This window comes from Chlamydotis macqueenii, chromosome 1 (assembly GCF_036417535.1).
Source record: "Chlamydotis macqueenii isolate bChlMac1 chromosome 1, bChlMac1.mat, whole genome shotgun sequence".
In the NCBI taxonomy this organism is placed as follows: domain Eukaryota; kingdom Metazoa; phylum Chordata; class Aves; order Otidiformes; family Otididae; genus Chlamydotis; species Chlamydotis macqueenii.
Window position 1 is genome coordinate 189,282,535 of NC_141556.1, and position 22,143 is coordinate 189,304,677.

At 37.1% G+C, this 22,143-nt stretch overlaps 1 protein-coding gene across 11 annotated transcripts in view; it reads left to right on the top strand.

Moving 5' to 3' along the window:
- The window catches only part of SUPT20H (SPT20 homolog, SAGA complex component), a 38,628-nt gene that overhangs the window by 15,088 nt on the left and 1,397 nt on the right, over positions 1–22,143 (top strand). For 6 of the 11 annotated variants that reach the window (XM_086771952.1, XM_086771947.1, XM_086771948.1 and 3 more), the window contains 12 exons: positions 682–838; positions 921–977; positions 1,999–2,070; positions 4,161–4,318; positions 6,766–6,798; positions 9,429–9,546; positions 11,614–11,722; positions 11,952–12,110; positions 13,839–14,151; positions 15,222–15,376; positions 17,763–17,818; positions 21,438–21,543. In XM_086771952.1, coding sequence (XP_086628078.1) covers positions 682–838; positions 921–977; positions 1,999–2,070; positions 4,161–4,318; positions 6,766–6,798; positions 9,429–9,546; positions 11,614–11,722; positions 11,952–12,110; positions 13,839–14,151; positions 15,222–15,376; positions 17,763–17,818; positions 21,438–21,543 — 1,493 coding nt within the window. Of the gene's footprint in view, positions 1–681; positions 839–920; positions 978–1,998; positions 2,071–4,160; positions 4,319–6,765; positions 6,799–9,428; positions 9,547–11,613; positions 11,723–11,951; positions 12,111–13,838; positions 14,152–15,221; positions 15,377–16,285; positions 16,815–17,762; positions 17,819–21,437; positions 21,544–22,143 lie in introns of those variants that run through there. The other 5 variants (XM_086771950.1, XM_086771953.1, XM_086771944.1 and 2 more) reach the window with 4 other exon arrangements.

The following is a 22,143-nucleotide window of genomic DNA, read 5'->3' on the forward strand; positions in this document are numbered from 1 at the left end:
TGAAATGGTTTACATTTGTTTTGCTAAGAGTTGCATTCACTCTGTAGAATGAAAAAGTACTAGTGATCTGTTAGAATTACTGAAATATTTAAAATTAGATTTGCACTGAAATACTAGGCCAATGTACAGCCAGTGGTAATGTCTAAAAAAGTATAAATAGTGAAATTGATCAGGCTGTCCTTAAAACAAGAGTTTAATAGTCAACAAACATTCCACTAGTAAAATTGGCAAAAGTGTTAAATATATGTCCAGAACAGCATTAATGTACCAATTAGTTTGGCATGAGACGAAGAATGGGGGTAGTTACTGTGTTTATACTTAGATAGACAGTACACATCTGTTGACAGAACTGAAGTCTATGATAATATACAAATATTTTAAGCTTGGCAACTTTTCAGTTAGTTACTCATTTTAACAGTGTACTTCAATTACGCATTTCAAAAATAACCCTTTTCTTAGTACTGAAACACATGAACAGAATAGTAGTATTTTTAAAAAATATTAAATCAAGAGTTTGAGTTTTACAATGTGATCCAGAATAGCAGTTTTAAATTAACATTTCAAAACCTGTCTTCTAGTCTCGGTGTAAGTAGCATTTCCTTGCATATTTTTGTTTTTGTACAAGGCAGTGAGGAATATAATTTTGATGGTTTTACAAGCTTATCTGTCATTTTACTGTAGGTGCTTCAAAAGGTACTCAAGGTCATCTCTGAACAGACAGCAGGAAGTAGCTCATTATTCAACTCCACCGCAGCTCAGACTACTTGACTACTTACAGAAAAGAAAGGAGAGGAAAGGAGTGCAGCAGTATGACCTCAAAATTTCTAAAGCTGGAAATGTAAGTGTTCCAAGATATAAGTGGGTGTATTTCTATTTATTAAAAACATTTAATGTATTAATACTGCTTTTTCATCTTCCAGTGCGTAGATATGTGGAAACAGAACCCTTGCTACTTGACTGTACCTTCTGAAGTAGATGTAAGTCGAGTTGTTACCACTAGCAATTGTTTTGAACATTGTATTGTATGAAGAAGTGACTAGAAGAGTATCCAGTATCAAAGAATTACCTTTGAAAAGTGGGAGTGACTTTAACATTTAAAATTACTTTTCTGTATTGTGAGTTATAAACACAAGCTAAACCACACTGGAATACATTGCAATTGTAACATGATAGTTTGGATAAGATAAACAGCGTGAATAGACCTTTAGTATTGTTCATCTGTGGACTCAATGCACAGATGTCTATTTGAAGTTGTCTGATAATATTAAAAAATAGAAATTACATAAGAAAATTATTTTTAAATGAGTCACTTAGTAGAAATTAGTCTTTTTTAACATGTTATACTATGGGACATAATATCTTCAATAGTTCATTGAATTGTTCATACAGGGAATTCTAGCTGTGAATTTTTCTGATCACTTTGTGTGCATTCTTCTCTCAGAGACATTCACATTCTCAGTTTCTGGTGCTGTCAAAACACATACTGTTAGCATACAGAATGGACTCAGTAAGCTAGACAAGATTGTAGCTTTGGACTTCATAGGGCTGGCAAGAGCACAGATGACATGTGAAATGGTGCTGTGGATTTGTGCGAACCTTCTCTCCCTTTGCACTTCAATTGTGTTGTACTTTACCTGATCAGAGCCTTTAGGAGTCACTGGTATTGTGGCATTTCTTAACCGTCACACATAGCAGGTGGAGATTTCAGTCCCTAGCCTTAACTGTATTTCACACTTTTGTTAACTTTAACATAGCAAATATGGTGTAATAGAATAAATGTAAAGTTCTGAAGGTCTTCCAATTCACTTTTTCTTAATGCATAAACGGAAAGCGGGGACGCTGTACAGAGCATCAAGCTATCCTTGTGTGTTTCTTGTACTCACTTTTTAAGATTATCATGGTAGCCACTCTTAAACAAGAAGCTGTGCTAGATCGACTTTAACTCTAGCCCAGTATGGCTATTGTTTGTTCTTTTCTGACATCTCTGTTTTCTTTAAGGTGGAAAAATATGCCAAAGTGGAAAAGTCTATCAAGCCTGATGACTCGCAGCCAACTGTCTGGCCAGCACATGTGAGTAGTTTAGACCTTTAGGCAAACTTCTGTCTCTAGTTAAAATGCCTCTTATTTCAATAAAATCAAAGTAATGTGGGAATGATCTTCCCTGCCCCAGTTTAGTTAATCTTCCATGTGTTATATGGACACAGAAGGCTTACTGCAGATACTTGTAACTTCATACAGCACAGCATGCATGTGATCAGTCTTGTAATTTCCTCAGGTTTTCCAGAAAGACAAGGAAAAGCAACTTTAATCTCCCAAGTAACATGTGCTGTTGCTTGTTGTAGTTCAGCCCCGATCAGGACCAGACTATGCAGTCTGTCTCTCGCTCCCCCCACCCTCCGAGAGAATAGGAGGAGATGATATAAGAAAAACGGCTCAAAGTTTGAGATAAGGATGGGGAGAAATCCTTAAAGTTACCGTCACGGGCAAAACAGACTCGACTTGGGGAAAACTATTCATTTATTTCTAAAATTAGCAGGAGAATGAGACAGGGAACAAGATAACCTCCCCCCACCCCTCCCTCTTCCCAAGCTTAACATTACCTCTACTGCCTTCCCCTCCCGAGCGGCACAGGGGGGGAAAAGGGAATGGGGGTCGCGGTCAGTTCATCACGCGTTGTTTTACGCCGCTGTATCATCGTCGGGGGAAGAACTCCTCGCATTCCTCCTCTGCTCCAGCGTGGGGTCCCTCCCACGGGTGGCCACAGTCCTTCGTGAAACTGCTCCGGCGTGGGTCATCTCTTCCACGGGGTGCAGTCCCTCTAGAACAGCTGTTCCAGCGGGCCCTCCACGGGCCACAGCCTCCTTCAGGCCTCCACCTGCTCCGGTGTGGGGTCCTCCATGGGCTGCAGGTGGATCTCTGCCCCTCCGTGGACCTCCATGGGCTGCAGGGGGACAACCCGCTCCACCATGGTCGTCACCACGAGTTGCAGAGGAATCTTGGCCAGGAGCCATGTTACTCCTCCCCCTCCTTCTGAACTGACCTTGGCGTCTGCAGCCGTTCCTCACAACAGGCTGGCAGACGTCTCTCAGGATCCTTTTTACATCTTATTCACTTCTCATCTCCTCTCCACTTCTTGCAGCCAGGCCGGGCCTAGTTGGGCCCAGTCGGCTGCCCAGTGGGAGGCCAGAGGGTGAGGCCTGCAAGGCCCATGAGGCTCGCGCCTCCCCCTCTCTGCCCCCCGCTCAGCTGCTTCACATCTTCTCTCCTCTCTTTTTTTTTCTGTTTTCCCCTTCTTAAATACGTTATCGCAGAGGTGTTATCAAGGGACATTCTGCTACCAATTGGCTCGGCCTTGGCCAGCAGCAGGTCCGCCCTAGGCCCGGCCGAGTCCACTAAACAAAGGGGAGCAACTCCTAGCAGTTTCCTACAGAAGCTACCACCTTAGGCCCCCCATCACTAAACAAAACCAGAACATTGCTATATAGTGAAGAAAGTATAATAATTTACAGGGAGCAGTACTCTGCTCAACAAATTGTTTTCTTTACTTGGATACCAAAAAATTGATGGAAAAGAGCTTCTGTTAAAATCAAAATGTTAAATTTGAAAAGAGATTGAGTAATATTAAATACCCCTTTGTAAGCTCTTTCTGCAACGTTTAAGTTGAACCTTAAGATTTTTGGCACAAATTACATAATTTGATAAGTAAGTAATAGTTAAACATAATTTCGGAGGCAAGATACTATCTTTATTGACAGCATCTGTCGTGATGTCTTTATAGTTTCACATTAGTAAAATGTAATACTTTCTTCTAGAACTTAATGTTAATCTCCAGCATTTTGTCCAGAACACTTTATTTGCATTGTCATAATTTATATAAAACTGTCTCTATATATGTTTACCCAATCTTCTTCCCATATCTAACATGATTGTTTAGGGTTTGCAGTATTTTTGTATTTTTAAGAGATGATAAGCTTTTTCCTCTCATCCGTTTAGATAACTTATTCTCAAATCACTTTCATTTTAGATAATGCACACCTTCCTATAGAGTGCTACTTACCTTTCTTAGTGTTTCTTATACTATTGTGTAGAACTGGCATATTTTACTAGCTGTTTCTGTTATCGTTTAAGACTTATTTGGTTATTTTCTTTTGTCTTTTTAGGAAATAAAAGATGATTATGTATTTGAATGTGAAGTTGGTAATCAGCTTCAAAAAACAAAACTGACCATTTTTCAGTCTCTTGGCAATCCCTTGTACTATGGTAAAATTCAGACTCTCAAAGGTGATGAGGAAAATGACAACGTATTAACTCCATCACAGTAAGTTACATGTTCTTTTAAACTGTGCTGTGATCTCATAGATGAAGGAAGACAAACATTACTTAGAACACATTAGATTACATAGGATCTATGATTCTATGATTCTACTTATAATTTTCAGTTGTAAAAATACCACAGAGCTAGAAATCTGACTTAAGTGTTTTGTTTGAAAAATTCAGGTAATGAACCTAAAATGACTTTAACAAAACCCAAAACAAAATGTGTTCGACCATCATATCTTAAATATACTTTTATGTTAACTCTGCATGTTCATTTATATTAAAGATACATTGTAAAAAAAAAAAAAACAAACCAAAAACAACCAGGCCAACCAAATTGTGGAGACACTGTGAGACATTGTTAGCGCTCTTTTCTGTGTTACTCGTAATTTTGATTGCTGTCAAAATTTACCTGATGCTGTGAAAAAATTAATACTTGATTATATTATATTTACCCTTATGCAGAGAAATTTAAGCTAAAAAAAATTATTAAAAAAAACATGAGCACCTAAGAAACTTCATCATTTTGAACTGTTTTGAATCTGCTATTGTTGGTTATGGATCTACAAAGATTCTCTATTCTTGGCTCTTTTTGTAGTGTGTACCAGATTGTTTGTATGGAGGAACCTGCGCAGCAAAGTAGACCATATAAATTTCAGTAAGGCAAGCAACAGTGACCTTGAGCAAACTTTAGTTCTGTTAATGAAAGTTATTTTTATTGTCTAGTATGTAATTCCTATCTTATTTTTTATTAAGATCATCTTAATACTCAGGATGTTTTCTCTCTGTTTACTGCTTATTTCCATACTGTTGTGGTTTAACCCCAGCAGGGAACTAAGCACCACACAGTGCTCACTCACTCCTTTCCCTCAGTGGGCTGGCAGAGAGAATTGGAAGGGTAACACTGAGAAAACTCGTGGGTTGAGATAAAGACAGTTTAAGAAGTAAAGCAAAAGCTGCCCACCCACGCAAAGCAAAATCAGGAATTCATAGAATCTTAGAGTCATTTAGGTTGGAAAAGATCTTTAAGATTGCAGAGTTCAACCATTAACCTAATACTACCAAGTCTACAACTAAACCTTGTCCCTAAGTGTCACATTTGCACGTCTTTTCAATACCTCCAGGGATGGTGACTCAGACACTTCCTTGGGCAACCTGTTCTAGTGCATCATAAACCTCATTCACTACTTCCCATCAGCAGGCAGGTGTCAGGAAAGCAGGACTCCATCATGCGTAACAGTTACTTGGGAAGACAAACGCCATCACTCAAAATGTCCCCCCTTCCTTTGTCTTCCCCTGACTTCTTATTGCTGAGCATGATGTCATACGGTCTGGGATAACCCTTTGGTCAGCTGGGGTCAGCTGTCCCAGCTGTGTCCTCTCCCAGCTTCTTTTGCACACCCGGCCTACTCATTGGCAGGGCAGTGTGAGAAGCAGAAAAGGCCTTTACCCTGTGTAAGCACTGCTCAGCAATGATGAAAACATCTCTAAACGGTGTTGATAAATCCAAAATATAGCCCCGTACTAGCTACTAGCTACTATGAAGAAAACTAACTCTATCCCAGTCAAAATCAGCATGCATACTTAGTACTGATCTTCTGAGAACAGGCAGGGCTAGCTTACAGTTGTGTAATAAGGCTGGGAATTAAAAGGATTCATTGGTGTTAGATGCCTCAAGTTTTTTTTAAATCATTACTCTAGTCCATTATTTTTTTAAGACATTACGAGTTGAAGTTCAATAAAACTTGGATACTTGCTCATTATCAAGCTATGTCATATGAAGTGGAAGGTGCAGAAGACAGTTTTGTTGTTCTGCTGTTAAATAAAACCATGGTGGGGTTTGAGCTAGAGAAGCAGAAAAGGTCGGTAGTGTTTACAAAAAAAAAGTCACTGAAGTAATAAGTTTGCAACACATAAGTATTCCATAAAAGAGAAATGCTTATCTAGGAGTTCTGGAAAATTGTGAGGAATCAGAATTTGTGTAAGTGAAATCAAACAATAGAACTGAATGTTTGTTGAATATTACCGATAGGGCTGGTTTTGACATACCCACAGGATGCTTACGTTTATATTACGGTGTGAGCGTACTGATATGTTGATTTGTAGGTCATTTTCACTAGCAATTCTGTAGCAGTTACTCACTTCAGTTTTTTTGAAAGTATAAAATACAACACTTCCATGTTCTGCCTTTTGCTTTGTAGGTCATTTACTCTTACAGGAGACCGTATTAGACCATGTATGTATATTGTAGATATAGTTATGAAGCCAAGTTTGTATTTCAAGTACTAAGTAATATTCAGTCCATTAAATGGTTACAGTATCTCTTGTATTTTCAGCAGGTCTGAAAAAAGGGCAGCATTGACATTCATTCCAAGTTTTGTGATTTTAAAAACATATTCTTTTAGTCCAATTCATGACGGAAAATGTGTCATACATTTTATATTTCAGGTTCCTTATTGGTTCGAAGACGGATGCTGAAAGGTAAATTAATGTAGTATGTACAACCATTTAGCTTCTTGCCAACTAATGAAGTTTGTTCCTTTTAGCCATTATGGTTGCTAATGTTATGGTTACGGAAACAGATGCAGCACAGATAAGGAAAATAAGAGGAGTTAATTATCATAACAAGAAGTAGGATATAGTGTGCAGTTTCTATATTAAGCAAGCAAGAAGGAATAGAGGAAAGCAAATATGTGAATAGAGCTTGTCTCACTACCTAAATTTCAAGCACGTTGTTACAGTTATTTGCACAATTATTCTTGATTACACAGGTAATAATAAAATTCTGAGAGCACTTAGCAGGAATTTCATCTTGACATTTTGTGTGTAACTTAGCAATCATTGAAGTTGTTCACTTGAACTTTAAGTGTAATTTAGAACTTCATATTTACAGAACTTATTTTTATGTGTTGTGCATTACTTAATTCTGTTTTCTTAGAGTAACAAAAGTAACAAAAGTAACAAAGTAACAAAGTAACAAAAGTAACAAAACAATTTTTCATTGTATTTCAGTTGTAGAGTGGTTAGGAGTAGCAATTCTGGGGTAACTGAGGCAGCAAAATAAGTATTTCTTTAGATGTTTGTGTCAGTGTGCATCACATTAGATACCTGTGTTTCTTTGTGCATGTGAGCACAGAACCTTTAAAAAGCAATCTCTGTCAAAGCCAGTTGTGATTTTGTGCCTTTATAGGAGACCTTGAGGTGATGTACATAACATAGCTCTTACCTTCCTACTCTCTTCTTATGTGTCTGGCAGGGAGATGAGTCCTTGATTTCGTCAAAAATCAATAATAATGTTCTTTGGTTTAGTTGATAGTTTTGATTAAGAAACTTTGCTTATATTCTTTCCTGACTCCTTTGTGATGATAGAGGCTTTTGCTCTTTGTACTGTAAGCTGCACTGGGGGATGGGCTGGCTGAAAATGAAAACAACAATAATGGAGGGGTCTAGTTTTGACTGGGATTGAATTCTGGATCATGTTTGCCACTGGGTTGCATGTATCCTTCTATCAGGATAAGTAGTTGAGTTTCAGGGATTAGGACAAGAAGAAACAGTAGAGAAGGAAGGATGGCAGGACCACTTTTTTTTGAGTATATGGCTGTCATAGTTTAGCCCCACTTGGCACCAAGCTACACAGTTTCTCACTCACTCCCCGAACCCTCCAGTGGGACTGGGCAGAGAATTGGTAAAGAAAAGAAGGCAAAACTCATGGGTTGAGGTAAAAAAAAAAAAGTTTAAGAGATCAACAGAATGAAACAAAACAGAAAATACTTCAGCATGTAATTTACAGCTCACCAGGGATCCTGATGCCCAGCTGCCTCCCAAGCAGCAGGAGGCTCCTCCCAGCACTGTCTTCACTTCTATACTGAGCATGATGGCACATGGGATGGAACAGGCCTTTGGCCAGTTTGGGTAAACTTATCCCAGCTGCTGGCTAATTAGTAAACTATCCCAGCTGGGTGCCCCAGCCACAGGTGCCACCAGCTCCAGCTCCCCTCCCAGCTCAGGTGACAATGAACTCTATCCTAGCCAGAACTCGGACAATGGCATTTTATTACTCCAATTCCACTGATTTTAAGGCAGTCTAAAACCTAATTGCTGAGAAAAGTGCACTGCACCCTTTCCTCTGACATGTATCTTCAGGCCCTTGCTTATGCCTGCGTTAGTCATGTAGCAGCATAGTGAATCAGTGCTACACCACAATACAGCGTGGTTCATTGCATTTAGGTGTAAGCTAATGGAAATATTCCAGCGGTTCTTCATTGATGTTGTCTGCCAGAGTATAAGCGACAACTGACAGGTCTTCAACCTGATTTTCAAGTCTGCAAGTTCACATTTTATATTCTGCGCATGTTCATGAAACAGTATTCCCTCAACTTAGTTCTCTCAAATTAGTAGAGATATATTATTTGATTTGGTTGAACAGTATTTTCAGCTTGTTCACTTGATGCTATTGATGCTTTAAATTCCTGGATACATCACTGCTGCTTAGCCTGGCTGTCCTGGTGTTCAAGGTAGAAAGTTTGATCACTTCTGCTGTGATAACTGATTCTTGGATGTACATTCAGTATGGACTTCCTAGTTCAGCCCTTTCTTTCAGAGTCCTTATCTGACATAGATGTCACGTTAAAGGAGGACTGACTGTTCCACAGGGAGCATAAGCAGAGGACACAGTTTGATAAAAGATTCTGGACTCATGTGGAGGGAATGGGATCCCCACTGACTGACATCCCAAAGAACTGCAATTGCTTTTGGGAAGGGAACTGTTCTAACTACTGACTTGCATATTCCTCCAAGGGAGTCTTTCTTAAGCTTGTTACATAAACAAACTATTTTGCATTAGAAAAAAAACAACAATATTTTAAAGAAAAGTTAAAAAGGAATAAATCTAGGAAAAGAGCCCAGGAACATAAAGTGGAAAGACAGATATATGGAGATATAGATATATTTTATATACATGCATCTCTATTTTATGTAGATATATACTTAAATAATATACCCTTATGTATAAAATATATAATATATGGCTATAGTATCTACAATTATGTGATTACATATACTTTAGAAGTTCAAAGTTGTTAATATTTTTATGTCCTGATTTTTTGTTTCAGAGTGGTGAACCAGTATCAGGAGTTAGTACAAAATGAAGCTAAATGTCCGGTGAAAATGTTTCATAATTCAGGTGGATCAATCAACCTTAGTCATCTTTCTCCAGGGAAGGAAATGGAAGTGAGTTTATAGAGACATATATTTCTTTTATTTGCACTTGGTTATTGAATTATTAGAATAATTTTTGCTGTCCACATTTAAAAGTAAAATAATCTGAAAATTTCATTCTGAACGAATTCTTAAATGCTTTATTGTCATAATCATTCAGAGTGTGTATATTGGAAAAGTTAGAGGAACTCGCTTTTGTTTTCACTGTTCCAATGTTGTCTTTTATCTTTTTTTTTTTTTAGCTGTGTATAGTGTAGCTTGCTCCAAGGTTTTGTAGTAGCATTTTCCCTTGTTCAGATGAATCTTTCACAGAGCAGTATAGTAAAATGCAGCTGTTTTATTTTACAGGTCAGTAAACATAGAAGCAGAAGTAGTAGCTGAACATCTTTTATCTTACCTTTAGAAATTATTGAAATTATTTTCTCTTTAGTTTGAAGGGGAAAACTTCCAAAAAAAAAAAAAAAACCAACAAACATCAACATCAAAACCTTTAAATGCCTGTGTTTGTATCTATACACCCAGTAAAAATTTCTGCATTCCCAAATTCTCATGCCTGTTGGCATTACTTTGTATTTTACTTAATTCTTCTGGCTTTCATGGTCAGATTCAGTACTCTAGTGGTAAGTTGTATTTAGGCTCCAACTAGTAAATGAATTTTGTATCTGTTGGGCTGTTTCCTTTGTTATATCTTTCCCCTAAATATGTACTTTTAAACTGCAGACAACATTGCTCTGAAAGAGGTAGTTCTTGGTGTCAGCCAGAACAGCAGTATACAGAAGCCAGCAGTTGCAGGAAAAAAAAATGAATACACATACAGACATATGCATTCACGTGTGTGTGTGTGTGTGTGTGTGTGTATTTTTAAAAATCATAGAATATCTTAGGATCGGAAGGTACTTCTGGGACTCATTTTATCTGGCTGTCCAATCCCCCATCAAAAGCTGGACTTACTTAAGTTACTGTGTTTAGTGATCTAGTCCCCTTTTGAATTGGGCATTATTCTTTATTTTTGGAATTAAGAAAGCAGTTTTTAATAGTAGAAGAGAACAGTAATCCTCATAATTTTCCTCAAAAGATTAATTTTTATAAGCAAGCAATTAGAAACATGTAGAGGGAGTGTCTCTTGCTACTGAGCATCAGTGGAAGCTAAGCTCTCCAAAAAGGTTGATTGCACCAATGCCCATGCACATCTAATTTAGACTCCAGCACTGAAATATTCTGTTCACTATATTGAGAGCCTAATTTTCTAGTTTCAGCGGTTCATGGACTGTATGTTTGTTTAGACATTACTTTCATTTATGGGATACCTGCTTTATAGATAAAAATATATAGACTGTGACTGTAAATATGTTTCACTGTTGAGTCTTTTCACAGTGTCAGCTATTGGAATTTATGGATTTAGGGTCTGTTGTGAGTGACTGAGAACTACAGACCTGATTAGCTGGAGTTAATTTATGTTCAAAGAACCTGTTAAGTAGGTTATAAGAAGAGACAAAAAAGAGAGCACCTTTCCTCTAAGAAGATTAGTGAAGTTCTCATCCCACTCAAGTCAATGGGAAAATGTGTATTGATTTCTGCAGATTTAGGATTTTCCTGAATGTATTTAAATTCCGGCTCTCAGAATCAGGAAATCTGATCCCGTTCTCTGAATCCATATTGGTTGGAAAATGGCAAATATATACAGATGGTGAATGAATGAAATGATGTAATTTTTCAAGTAAGACTGAACTGTCCTTTTACTTAAAGTGCGTCTGTGACTCTTGCATTTGAGAAAATTACTAAGAAGGATTTCAGAACTGCAGAGAAAAGTGAAACTCTTTAATTATTTTTATTTTATTATTTTTTGCTCAGTTTAAATTTCACCAGCACTTTCAAGCTGCTTATTGACATTAAGCATTTTATCTAAAGAGAGTTGATCATGGTTTATGTTTTTAAAATAAATAAAATTCTGAAATGTTTGAAGGTAATTTTGTTACGGTTTTGAGAAGTCTTATACAGATTAATTGAATTGTCTTTTCTGTCAAATATGTGGAAGCTCACATTGTTGCTGTGGTAGTGTTAATTTCTCTTTCCTCCTAGCAGCCAGAAAGTATATCAGGCTCTGTTCAGTCTTCAGTATTGGGGAAAGGTGTAAAACACCGTCCTCCTCCCATCAAATTACCTTCAAGTTCAGGAAGTAGCTCTTCAGGTAATTATTTATTGACTTGGAGCATCTCCTTTTTGTGTGTTCTGCCTGTTGTAAAATGACACAATATCCCTTTAGTAAAGATTTAATTTAAAAAATTAATACCTTATCTGTTAAAAGAGGATGATTTTGTTGATTTCTGATTATATTGTTCATAAAATTGTATCCTAACAAATATTCAAGTTAATGTATAATCAAAGAACAATAATGTATTTTAATTATGCTTTTTCAGGTAATATTTTCAGTCCACAACAGTCAAGTGGCCATCTAAAATCCCCAACTCCTCCTCCTCCTTCCAAGCCTCCTGGTCTTTCTCGGAAACAATCTATGGATCTTAATCAAGTTAGCATGCTCTCTCCAGCTGCCATGTCGCCTGCGAGCTCTTCACAAAGTGAGTCACGACCTAAATTCTCCATTAAATCTTAGGCTTTTGCATAAATGCTTCCTGAGATAAACTTTCTAACCTGTGGAATGGTGAAACTTAAGTGTACAGTGTACCTAAATTGTATAAGTTGTGCAGCTTTAGGCAGGTCTCTTGTTCACTGTATGTATTTTATGTTTATTGTAACTGTGTTTGTTTTTTCTGTATATATGTATGCACCCTCTGTGTATACGTTTTAATACATTTTATGCAATTAGTATGATCTCTTTTATGAAAGGCTGGTAGATGATGTTTTGAGATAAAATTCCAAAGTGTAGATTTTTTTCCTCCAGTGTAAAAACAGTATGTTAGATCAGTTTGCCTTTACATAATTTAAGCATCTGATTTTTTAAATGTTATAGGAGCTGGTGCAGTTGTATCTCTATGTATGTATATAATCTGATCAGTCCCAAGGTGATGATACAATAAACTATAAGATGATTTTTTAAAACACTCCTACACTGTTTTACAAATCATTGCTGATTGCAAGTGTGATGGTGATGCTGATGATGGTAGCACCATATTCTCAGGTGTTAAAATATAAATTTCAATAATAAGTGACATCCTAGTTTAAGTATTTTCATTAACGCTGACAGGATCACTGTAATCATAGCTGTAGATCTTAAACATTTTTTTAAATATGTATGCGTCTTGAGACATTTCGTGAACAGACTTGTACAAAGAGAAGTCTTAGCTGCAGTTTTTCATTTTTTATGAATAATTGTATACTGCCCATTCCAGTATCCTGCACAGTATTATAATATCCTTTTTGCATTAAACAATTTAAAATCTTAATAGCTCAAAAGGTGTAACTTTTCTGCCTTCTTGTTTTGCACAAAGAAAAAAAAAAGAAAACCTGTAAAATTTTTCTTCTAATATTTGCACTGTTTTTATGTTAGTGCTATGAATTGTGTAAGTGTACTACGCACAGTTGTTACTTTAAGGCTCTGGTCACAACAGCTGGACATTCACATTTATTTATTTTCTTTCTGCAGGACATGAAAGCTAAAAAGAATGAAAAACAAAAAAACACCTCAAGCTTTTTGAGTTTTTTGTTTTGTTTTTCTATTGGTAAACTCTGCTTACTGCATCCACAACAAATATAGCTACACATGCTACATTTAAGCAGAAGGAATTACATAGTAACTTTTAAAGATGCAGTATTATCCTTAAATACTTAAAAATTATTTTTACTGAGTCAGAATTTGGCAAATGGGAGTTTAACTATCTGATGAAATTTAGATCATATATATGTTCTTTGTTGAATCTGTTGTTTTCCATGATACGTTTTTAACACAATGCTATTGTGCAGGCAGTGCATATAGACTGTATGTTTAACACTTGAGGACAAAAACATTAGTGAGGTTAAAATGATCACTAAAAAATTGTTTAATTTAAGTATTTCTGAATGGAGTTATGACTCAATGTATGATAAATTATGGAAGGACTTAATGGAGGATACAAATCAGTGTATGGCTTAAGAAATTAAGCACGGAGAATGGGTTTTCTGTGTCATTATACTGCATCCTTAACAATGAGTGCGTGCTACAACACTCATGTCGTGTAGAAATTAACACCTGCAGTCTAAAAAAAATGCAGCAAGTTTTAAGTGCTAAATGAGATTCCATTAACCTTATTATACAAAAGGGACTGGCCTTTTATAACAAACTAGCACTTTTTATTTTTCTCAATGAGCAGGGTCTGGAACTCCTAAACCATCTACTCCTACTCCAACCAACACCCCTTCATCGACCCCACACCCTCCTGATGCTCAGAGCTCAACTCCTATTACCCCTTCTGCCACCCCTACTCCCCAAGATTCAGGCTTCACCCCTCAGCCCACTTTGTTAACCCCATTTGCTCAGCAGCAGATGTCTCTGAGCCAGGCACTGCCTGTAATGACCATTCCTCTTTCCACCATGGTAACATCCATTACTACAGGAACAACTTCCACCCAGGTCATGGCAAACCCTGCAGGACTTAACTTCATCAATGTAGTGGGCTCTGTGTGGTAAGTTCTTTGTTATGATGGTTTCTTAATTTGCCGTGGGTTGGGTGGTGGGGTGGGGAGGGTGGGAGTAGTACAGAACCGTCCAGTATCGTTAGGATAGATGTTTTTCCAGGATCTGCAATACAAAAAGATCATTCCATTTGTAAATATGGAGCGAAGAGCCACTAGAAACTATTTGTATTTCTCAAATATAAGACACCTACTATCAGAACATTGAAAAGGTCTATTAAGAAAATTGTGCTTTCAGATTTTTTTATGCATATGTTTGGATTTCACGAGGCTTAACCTCAGTTTAAAGTGGTTTCTGAGGTTTCGCTCTTTACGTTTGAAAACTTTTTTTGTTAATCAGAGAGGAGGTGGAATACCATATGCAGACCACTCTAAATGAAAAGTGGAAAGAGATTTGATATTCAAGTGCCTATGAATTAAAGGCTGTAGAAGAAAACAGCAAATCTGTTTTCTAACAATTTAATCAAACATTGAAGTTAAACATTCTTTGATCCTTAAAACTCATTTTGTGGTTTAAAAAAATAATAAATGCTGCTATCACAAATAGATTGTATGGTATAACCTGAGCTACTTTTTAAGCTAAATGAAATTGTGATCAATATAAGATGGTCAGTGTAAGACACAGTATGCTTCAATGCAAGTATCAGACACTTGAACTACTCATCCAAGGTGTTCAGCAGTTGATTACTGTTGATTAATTAGAGATTTTTTGTTTTATAGTGCAAAAAGAGAACACAAACCTGTTCCTTAACTTTTTGTTATGATAGTACAACCATTTTATAGACTGTTGATCTTTCAGTATGTCTGGCATAAAAGAACCACTTGTGTTTTATTTTCCATAGATTATACCAAAGGAAAAAAAAATTATATGCAGAGAATAAAGATTTACGTATTTTTTTATACCCTAGGCATAATGACTTTTTTAGGCTGCCTTGATGCTTTATCCATAAACCCATTTACAGCAAACAATTTATTTACTCATTATGAGACAGAGGGCAAATATTTAGTTACTCAGATTTACTTGTACCTGTTGGGTTTGATATGTTGTCTTTCTTCTACAGTGGAGCACAGACACTGATGAGTGGTTCAAACCCTATGTTGGGGTGCAACACTGGTGCCATAGCCCCTGCAGGTATAAATCTGAGTGGCATTTTACCATCAGGAGGTCTGGTACCAAGTGCGCTGCCCGCTGCAATGCAGTCTGCCTCTCAAGCAGGTTAGTGTGAATAAGTTGAAAAGCCGCCCTTCAGATAAGGACAGCGTGAAAACATATGGTGAGAACAATGGACAGAAGTGGCCATTGTGTGACTAGATTGTGTATTTGGTGGCTGGAGCTCAGGAACAACGTATGTATTTTTCTATTGAACATGTAGGCTGTTTATGATTGTTTGAAATTGTTTTTGAGGAGCTAGGCTGGGGAAACATACCCTAAACCTGGATTGTTTGGTATGCTTGGTAGGAAGTTTGAGATAAACTCCAAATTCAAGTGCAGTGCTGATAATGATGACTGCCAGAAAAAAGGCATGACTGAACTTAGAAAGAGGCTTCACTTTTTAAATGTGTAGGGCATTTTATTCTGTAACTGATACTACTTTATTCTAGTAGGACAATTAATTAAATCCTTACTGGCTTCAAGTATGACTATATAAATCTGTATGCCTCAATATTCACTAAAGCAGCATTTAAATTCTTAGTTTATTTTTTCTGAAAAAGTAATAAAGACAAAAAAAGACCCTAATGTATGATTATGGAAACAGAAGTATAGAAGAGACTTCAAGATATCCATCCCTTATGCTAAGCAGAGTCAAATCTGTCTAAACCATACTGAACCAATGCTTTCTAAACTGGCTTTAAATACCTTCTCTAAAGAAGATTGCAGTCTTCCTTGGTAGGTGTTTGGAGTAGTTCATTGTCTGTACAAAATATTTCCTTCGAATTGTAATGCATCTCCTTTATTACGAATGAAATTATTTTTTCTCCTGTTCCTTGCAGACATGAAAAATAGTTGTTCACTGTTTCTCTTTACCTTCTAAGTATCAAACATGCTGTCATGTCCCACATTTGTCTTCTCTTTCTGATAGGTTGTATTTTTCAAACCTTTCATAATCCTGTCACTCTCTTCTAGACTGTCCAATTTGCTTACATCCTTCTTAAAAAGTGATAACCAAAACTGGACACAAGCCTGAGCTTGGCTGATTTACCACTGTGGAGCACAGCAGAATAAATGCATCTCATCTCTTTCACAACATTCCTGTTAACATTTCCCCAAATGAGGTCTGCCTATTTTTTATTTGTATTTTTTGCAACAGCATTACATTAACGTAAGAATGGCTTTACTGGTTTAGACCAAAAATCTGTCCAGTTTATATTCTGTTTCTGACAGTCGCCATTAGAGGATACTTAGGAGAGAGTTTAAGACCAGGCAAATGTGTGAAGTGAAACATCCCTTGTGTACAACCATACCTCTGCTGGCAACCTGCAGCTTTGAGACTGTCTCAGCTGAAGGCTATCCATGTGGATCTTTGAGCTTAATATCCCATGCTAGACTTCTAGTCTGTGGATTTATCTAATTGCTTTTTGAACCCATTTATATTTTTGACATCTGTAGCATCTTGTGACAGTGAGTTTTATAAATGTAAACTATGAAGAGGTTCTTTTCTTTTGTGTGTTCTGTAGTTTGTGATATGGATGATTTGGATATGTCTGTGACTTGCTGTAACTTCTCACGTCCTTTCTTGCTGTACAGACAGAAAGCTAGTTACTCACAATTTGGTACTTGTTCATTTGTCTTTTTTTTTAATTCAATGTTATTGATTTTCGGACCCTTTCTTGAATTCAGTAGGATCACTTTTAATTCTAATTCTGGCCTTTCAAGCACTATCAACCTTTGCCATTTAGCATCACAGAGTTTGACATGGTGTCACCCACATAACAGATGGGAGTAGTGAGCTGAGCTAGGTCTGTGGCAGATCTCTGGGGAATTCTGTCTGACAGCCGCTTTTTTTAGTGGAGCGTTTGTATCTGTTCTATACCCAACTCATAGCTTACTACATATACATCTTTTTTTAATATGGCTTTGAAGAGTACTACGTGGAATAATGGCAAAAGCTCTGCAAGTCTGATACATGTTGCCAGAAGCCCTTGGTGGGGGCGGGCAGTTGCTAAGCTTTTGAGTGGGATTGTTTTCTGTTAATGATTGAGAAACTGAGAGCCTGTTACTTCATTGAGCCCTCTGGATTTACTGTACAAACAGTAAAACTTTAAAGCCAGAAGAAGAATCACTGAAGAATAACTGCTATGATATTCTCCACATTTACCTTTGTGTAAATGCAGTAACAGGTTATAGGTTATGGGGTACAGTGTTTAGCAACGATACAGATTTCTTTCCATTTAGTCAGCTCTCTGACTTTGAATCTGGATAGCTGTGAACTTATCAACATTACAGAAAATGCAGCATTTTATTAAATATAAAATTTAAACTCTCCAGTTTTCCAGCTTCCAGATGTTTAGAAATTATCCCAGTGGAAAGGTGTATTAATTGCAATACACATATATAATTAAGTAAAGACTTCCTACTAATAAAAAGATGTTTTCTTCAACAGGCAGCCCCTTTGGTTTGAAAAATGCATCAAATCTTCGGCCCTTAAATCTTCTACAGGTAATTAATATACTTGGACACAATAATAATGATATCTTCTTCACTTTCTTGAGATGTGTTTAGTGCTACTTACTGCATTGCCCCCCATAGATCTTTGAAGCCAGTTGATCAGACAAACCATTTACTGCAAATTTTAATTGGTAATTTAAAACACTTAGAACAAGAGAAAAAGCTGCTTCCATAAAGATACCAGGTGGTATACTCTTAGCTCACATCAAAGCAGCTAGTTTTCAGTAACAATCTAGAAATGCTGACATTTGAATTCAAAAGATTAATCCTAAAATACAATCTTATATTTTCAGGATTTGCCTAAGCTTTTATTGCAAATCATTCTTTAAACTAAAGTTTTTAATATTTGAACAGTACAGTAGAATCACTCAGGGGTTACACATATGATGCCAAAAAGCCAAGCTTAACATGCACAGGCAGGTGCAGTAATAGCTTTAAAGAGTTTCTGGTATTGGAAATAGAAGTTCATGCAAGATACAGAGTTTAGAAGGTCTGTAAATGTCCACTAAGCATACATACAAATACAAACACAAACATGAGCAAAAGTTGTTTATTATGTCAGAGCTCCATTTAGAAGCAGAACAGGAGCATTTGTGGAACTGAGTGAACTTCCTGGATCTCTAAGTCAGCTGCAAGTTACAGGTACAGAATTGCAGCTTCAGTATTCCACAAGTGTTGCACCATGCTTCAAAAAATTAATAGCTGTAAATGATCAGCTGTAGCTTTGCTACTTCCTCCTCCCACTCCTGTACACACTCCAGAAACATGGAAATAGGCAGGCACAGGAGGCAGTTTTGCCAGAGTAGAGCTCTTCTGTAAAATAAAATGCTTGTATTTGTGTGATTCTATTCCACATTGAAGTACATCCTTTCAAGCTATCTCTGCCATTCACATGAGCCAAGAATAATTTGGCTGTAATCAGTGCAATTAAAGCTGGGGTGAGGGAGAGGAATCAAGACTGTTAAACTTTTTTTGCACCAGACCTTGCAGCTTGTTGATTGGAAGCATCGATTAAAAGTCCATGAAATATTCTGAAAGTGAAAATAATATACAGTACTTTTGAAGACTAGCCTTTACATTTCTGGTATCAATACAATATCTACTATTTTAATTGTAATAATAAAAATGTATTTTCCTGTGGAAATGTTGTGCTATAATTTAATGCAGGTTTGTTTTCTGACCATTAGGCTTTTTCACGAACAACAGCAATTGTAAACTGATTCATTTTAAAGGATTTTTTAAAAGAAAAAAAAACTCAAAATGAAAACAAACCTTCAAGGAGTATGTCATTATCAATGTTGTATGCATCCTAGTTTGAATTATGCCTTTTGTTTTTAATCTCCAGCAGCTTCCAGGTGGTTCACTTATTTTTAACCCACTCCACCACCAACAGCAGCTGTCACAGTTTTCTCCACAGCAACAATCTCAGCAGCCTGTAGTCAGGGAGAACAGGTGTGTGCTAACAAGCTGCCATGGGATGCATGGATGAAACAGTTTCTCCTGTTCTCCCATCTCCACAAGTAAATGAGCCTTTACATGACAGATCTGAAGGGGAAAGAGAGTAAAGTCTTTCTCCAGAACGTTCTCAAACTGCAGAGGCTGCAGTGGCTTTGTTGCCATGTCTGGAGCTGGGTTATACTCCTTTATTTATACCCTGAAGAGATGAGCTATAACAGAACAACTGGCTAAGCGTTGTCTAGCTCTACCATGAAGAGAGCCAGCCCACTGTATGAGTGGTGTAAAATCAGCTTAGTGTTGTCCTGTTTATCATAACTAGCAGATATATCATCCGATGAACAGAGAAGAAACACGATCAGGATTACTATAGAGACACTAAAACGTCTTCTTATGTACACTGCTGTGAGCTGGCTTATGATCTTCAGTGCTGTAGTTCAACAGAATTGTTCTCTTTGCACCAGAGAAAGTATCAGTTCAGCTTTAAACCTGTAATCTTAAAGAAACTCGCTCTACTGCTGCCTGTGATTAGTGCTAAGGGCTTTTAATTGGTGAAGAAGTCTAAAGTCTTAGTAGAGACCAATCTTGTCTGTTTGCAAAATGACAAGTTTTGAGTGGCTGGTTCTACCTGTATGTAGAAATCTTACCAGCACTAATGCAGCAATTTGAGGGAACTAGCTGCTCTGCTGTTGTATCTTCCCTGACACGCAAGACTTCTATTTACCAAGTAGTCTCTGCTGGATACTCAGTTTGTCATAATAATTTTGCTTGTGCTACAGTAGACTGTTCCTAAATAAGATGCCTCTTTCAAATGTTTTTATGGTGTATAGTGTCCTGTGCCACAGGCCTTGTTCTGGGACACTTTAATGGGAGACTTTCAGATTTATTCTCAGAATTCAAATATCATTTACTAGTTGGATTACTTAAAAAAAAAAAATCATGCAAGCTTGTACTATTGGATTTTATTTTCTAGACATTGAACTTAAAGAGCATTTACAAAAAGGGTGATGTAAGCCTAGTCCTTCTTGTTACAGAAATTTCTTCTGGAGGAAATCAATCTCTACATTGGTTAACTTGCCCTAAGGAACTTTTCTTTTACCACACATTATAGAGTAGGGCTAGGGTCATGAGCTAAAATGAGCTATTATGAATATTGGATTCTGTAGCTTTCACCAAGGACAAGAATGTGTGTGTTCACAGTGCTGTAATCCAAGTGCTTAGTGTAAAAACTTGAGCTGAAAAGACCAACAATTTTCTGTGCTGCCAGCAGAATATATACGTTCTTGTCTCACACTTAGGGTTTTTCCCCAAATGTTGGTTGTATGACTTTGTCTTAGTCGTCTTCGTCAAGATTATGACATCTTCTTAATGTGCAGTCTTTTGGGCAAGTTTATCTAGATCTTAGTGGCATCATTGCATATGGTTGTTCTAAAGAAGCACTGCAACTCTTAGAAATGCACCAGCTCAAAAGTTGTGGTGGTTTTTTTTCTCTAACTGATAACCCATACAGTTTGCTTAAATTGCATATGTAATACTTCATTTACCCACTTTATGAATCAATGCATAATTCAAGTTCTAGAAAGGGTCATGATTCAGTACCCTTTGACTTCAGTGGACACTAGATCAGACTAATTCCAACTGAGTGATTACTGTGAGAACTACTCTGTTCTGAAAATAAAATTTTAAAACCAGGGTTTGTATTTTTAATGAAATTAAGGACTATGTGGCACAATATGAACATATGACTGCAAGTTTCAGACTTTTCACATTTTGATTGATTAGGACCTTTGCACATGGATGGTTTCGGGTGTTACGTGAAGACTTTGGGGTTGGGAGTGGGACAGGAAATGTCCTAAGATTACCACCGTAAAGTGTAGTCTTGGCTGACTGAGGAGAGTTGACAACTACATGGGACTTCTGCTGGGTAGCAAGCATAATATCATTTCTGCCAAAACAGAGCTGGTTTGGGGCATTCAACATCTGTTTGTTCTACTTTAACAGTGAACACATTATAGCCGGTATCTACACGCACTGGAAGATGTAAAATTAAACGGTTTTAAATGTCACTTCAAAAGTGCCTTCACACTGGCTTTATTTACTTAATTCATTGATACCAAAGTTTGATAATAAGGATCAAGCTTTTCATTTTTGCTAGGGGTCTGACCAGGGTCCATCGAATCAAGATCAGGCATTATCTGCCCAACAAGCTGCTGTAATTAACCTGACTGGAGTAGGGAATTTTATGCAACCTCAAGCCACAGGTATGTGCTTGCTGAGCCTCCTTTTGTAGTTAAGTGTGTATGTGGATAAATTCACACTGAAATGAAGTTTGGTCTTAAAGAAGTCTTCTGTTAGATCAGAACAATTTACTATTTATTATCAGCACATGAATTATACAAGAAATACTGGACTCTCAGAGCACGCACTTTTCTGCTTTGTTTGGCAGTTAAGTGTAGTAAATTGATAATATCACATGAAAATAAGTCATATTTGATAAAAAAGAAAATACAGGGAACTTCCATGCCAGACTTCATTGAGGAATGTTTCTTTAACTGTGTTTTACGAGAAACCTCTTTGTGTCTCCACAAGCACTTCACAGTCTAATTATGTTCTAACTGAGTATGTATATCACATATACTTTATTCTGCACTGTTTCAAATTTGACTCTGAAACTAATTCTATTGATCCCCCTTTTCTGTTGCACTTTATTCCTATGTCTTCCTTCCCCCGAACCCTGACAAACTTGATGTGACCTCTTTGACCTGCCTGCTTTCCCCTTCTCCTTCCTTAGTGTTGTCTCAGCTTGGCTCTGCTGTGAACAGACCCGGGCAAAGCCTTCCTCAGCAGAGACTCCAGCTCTC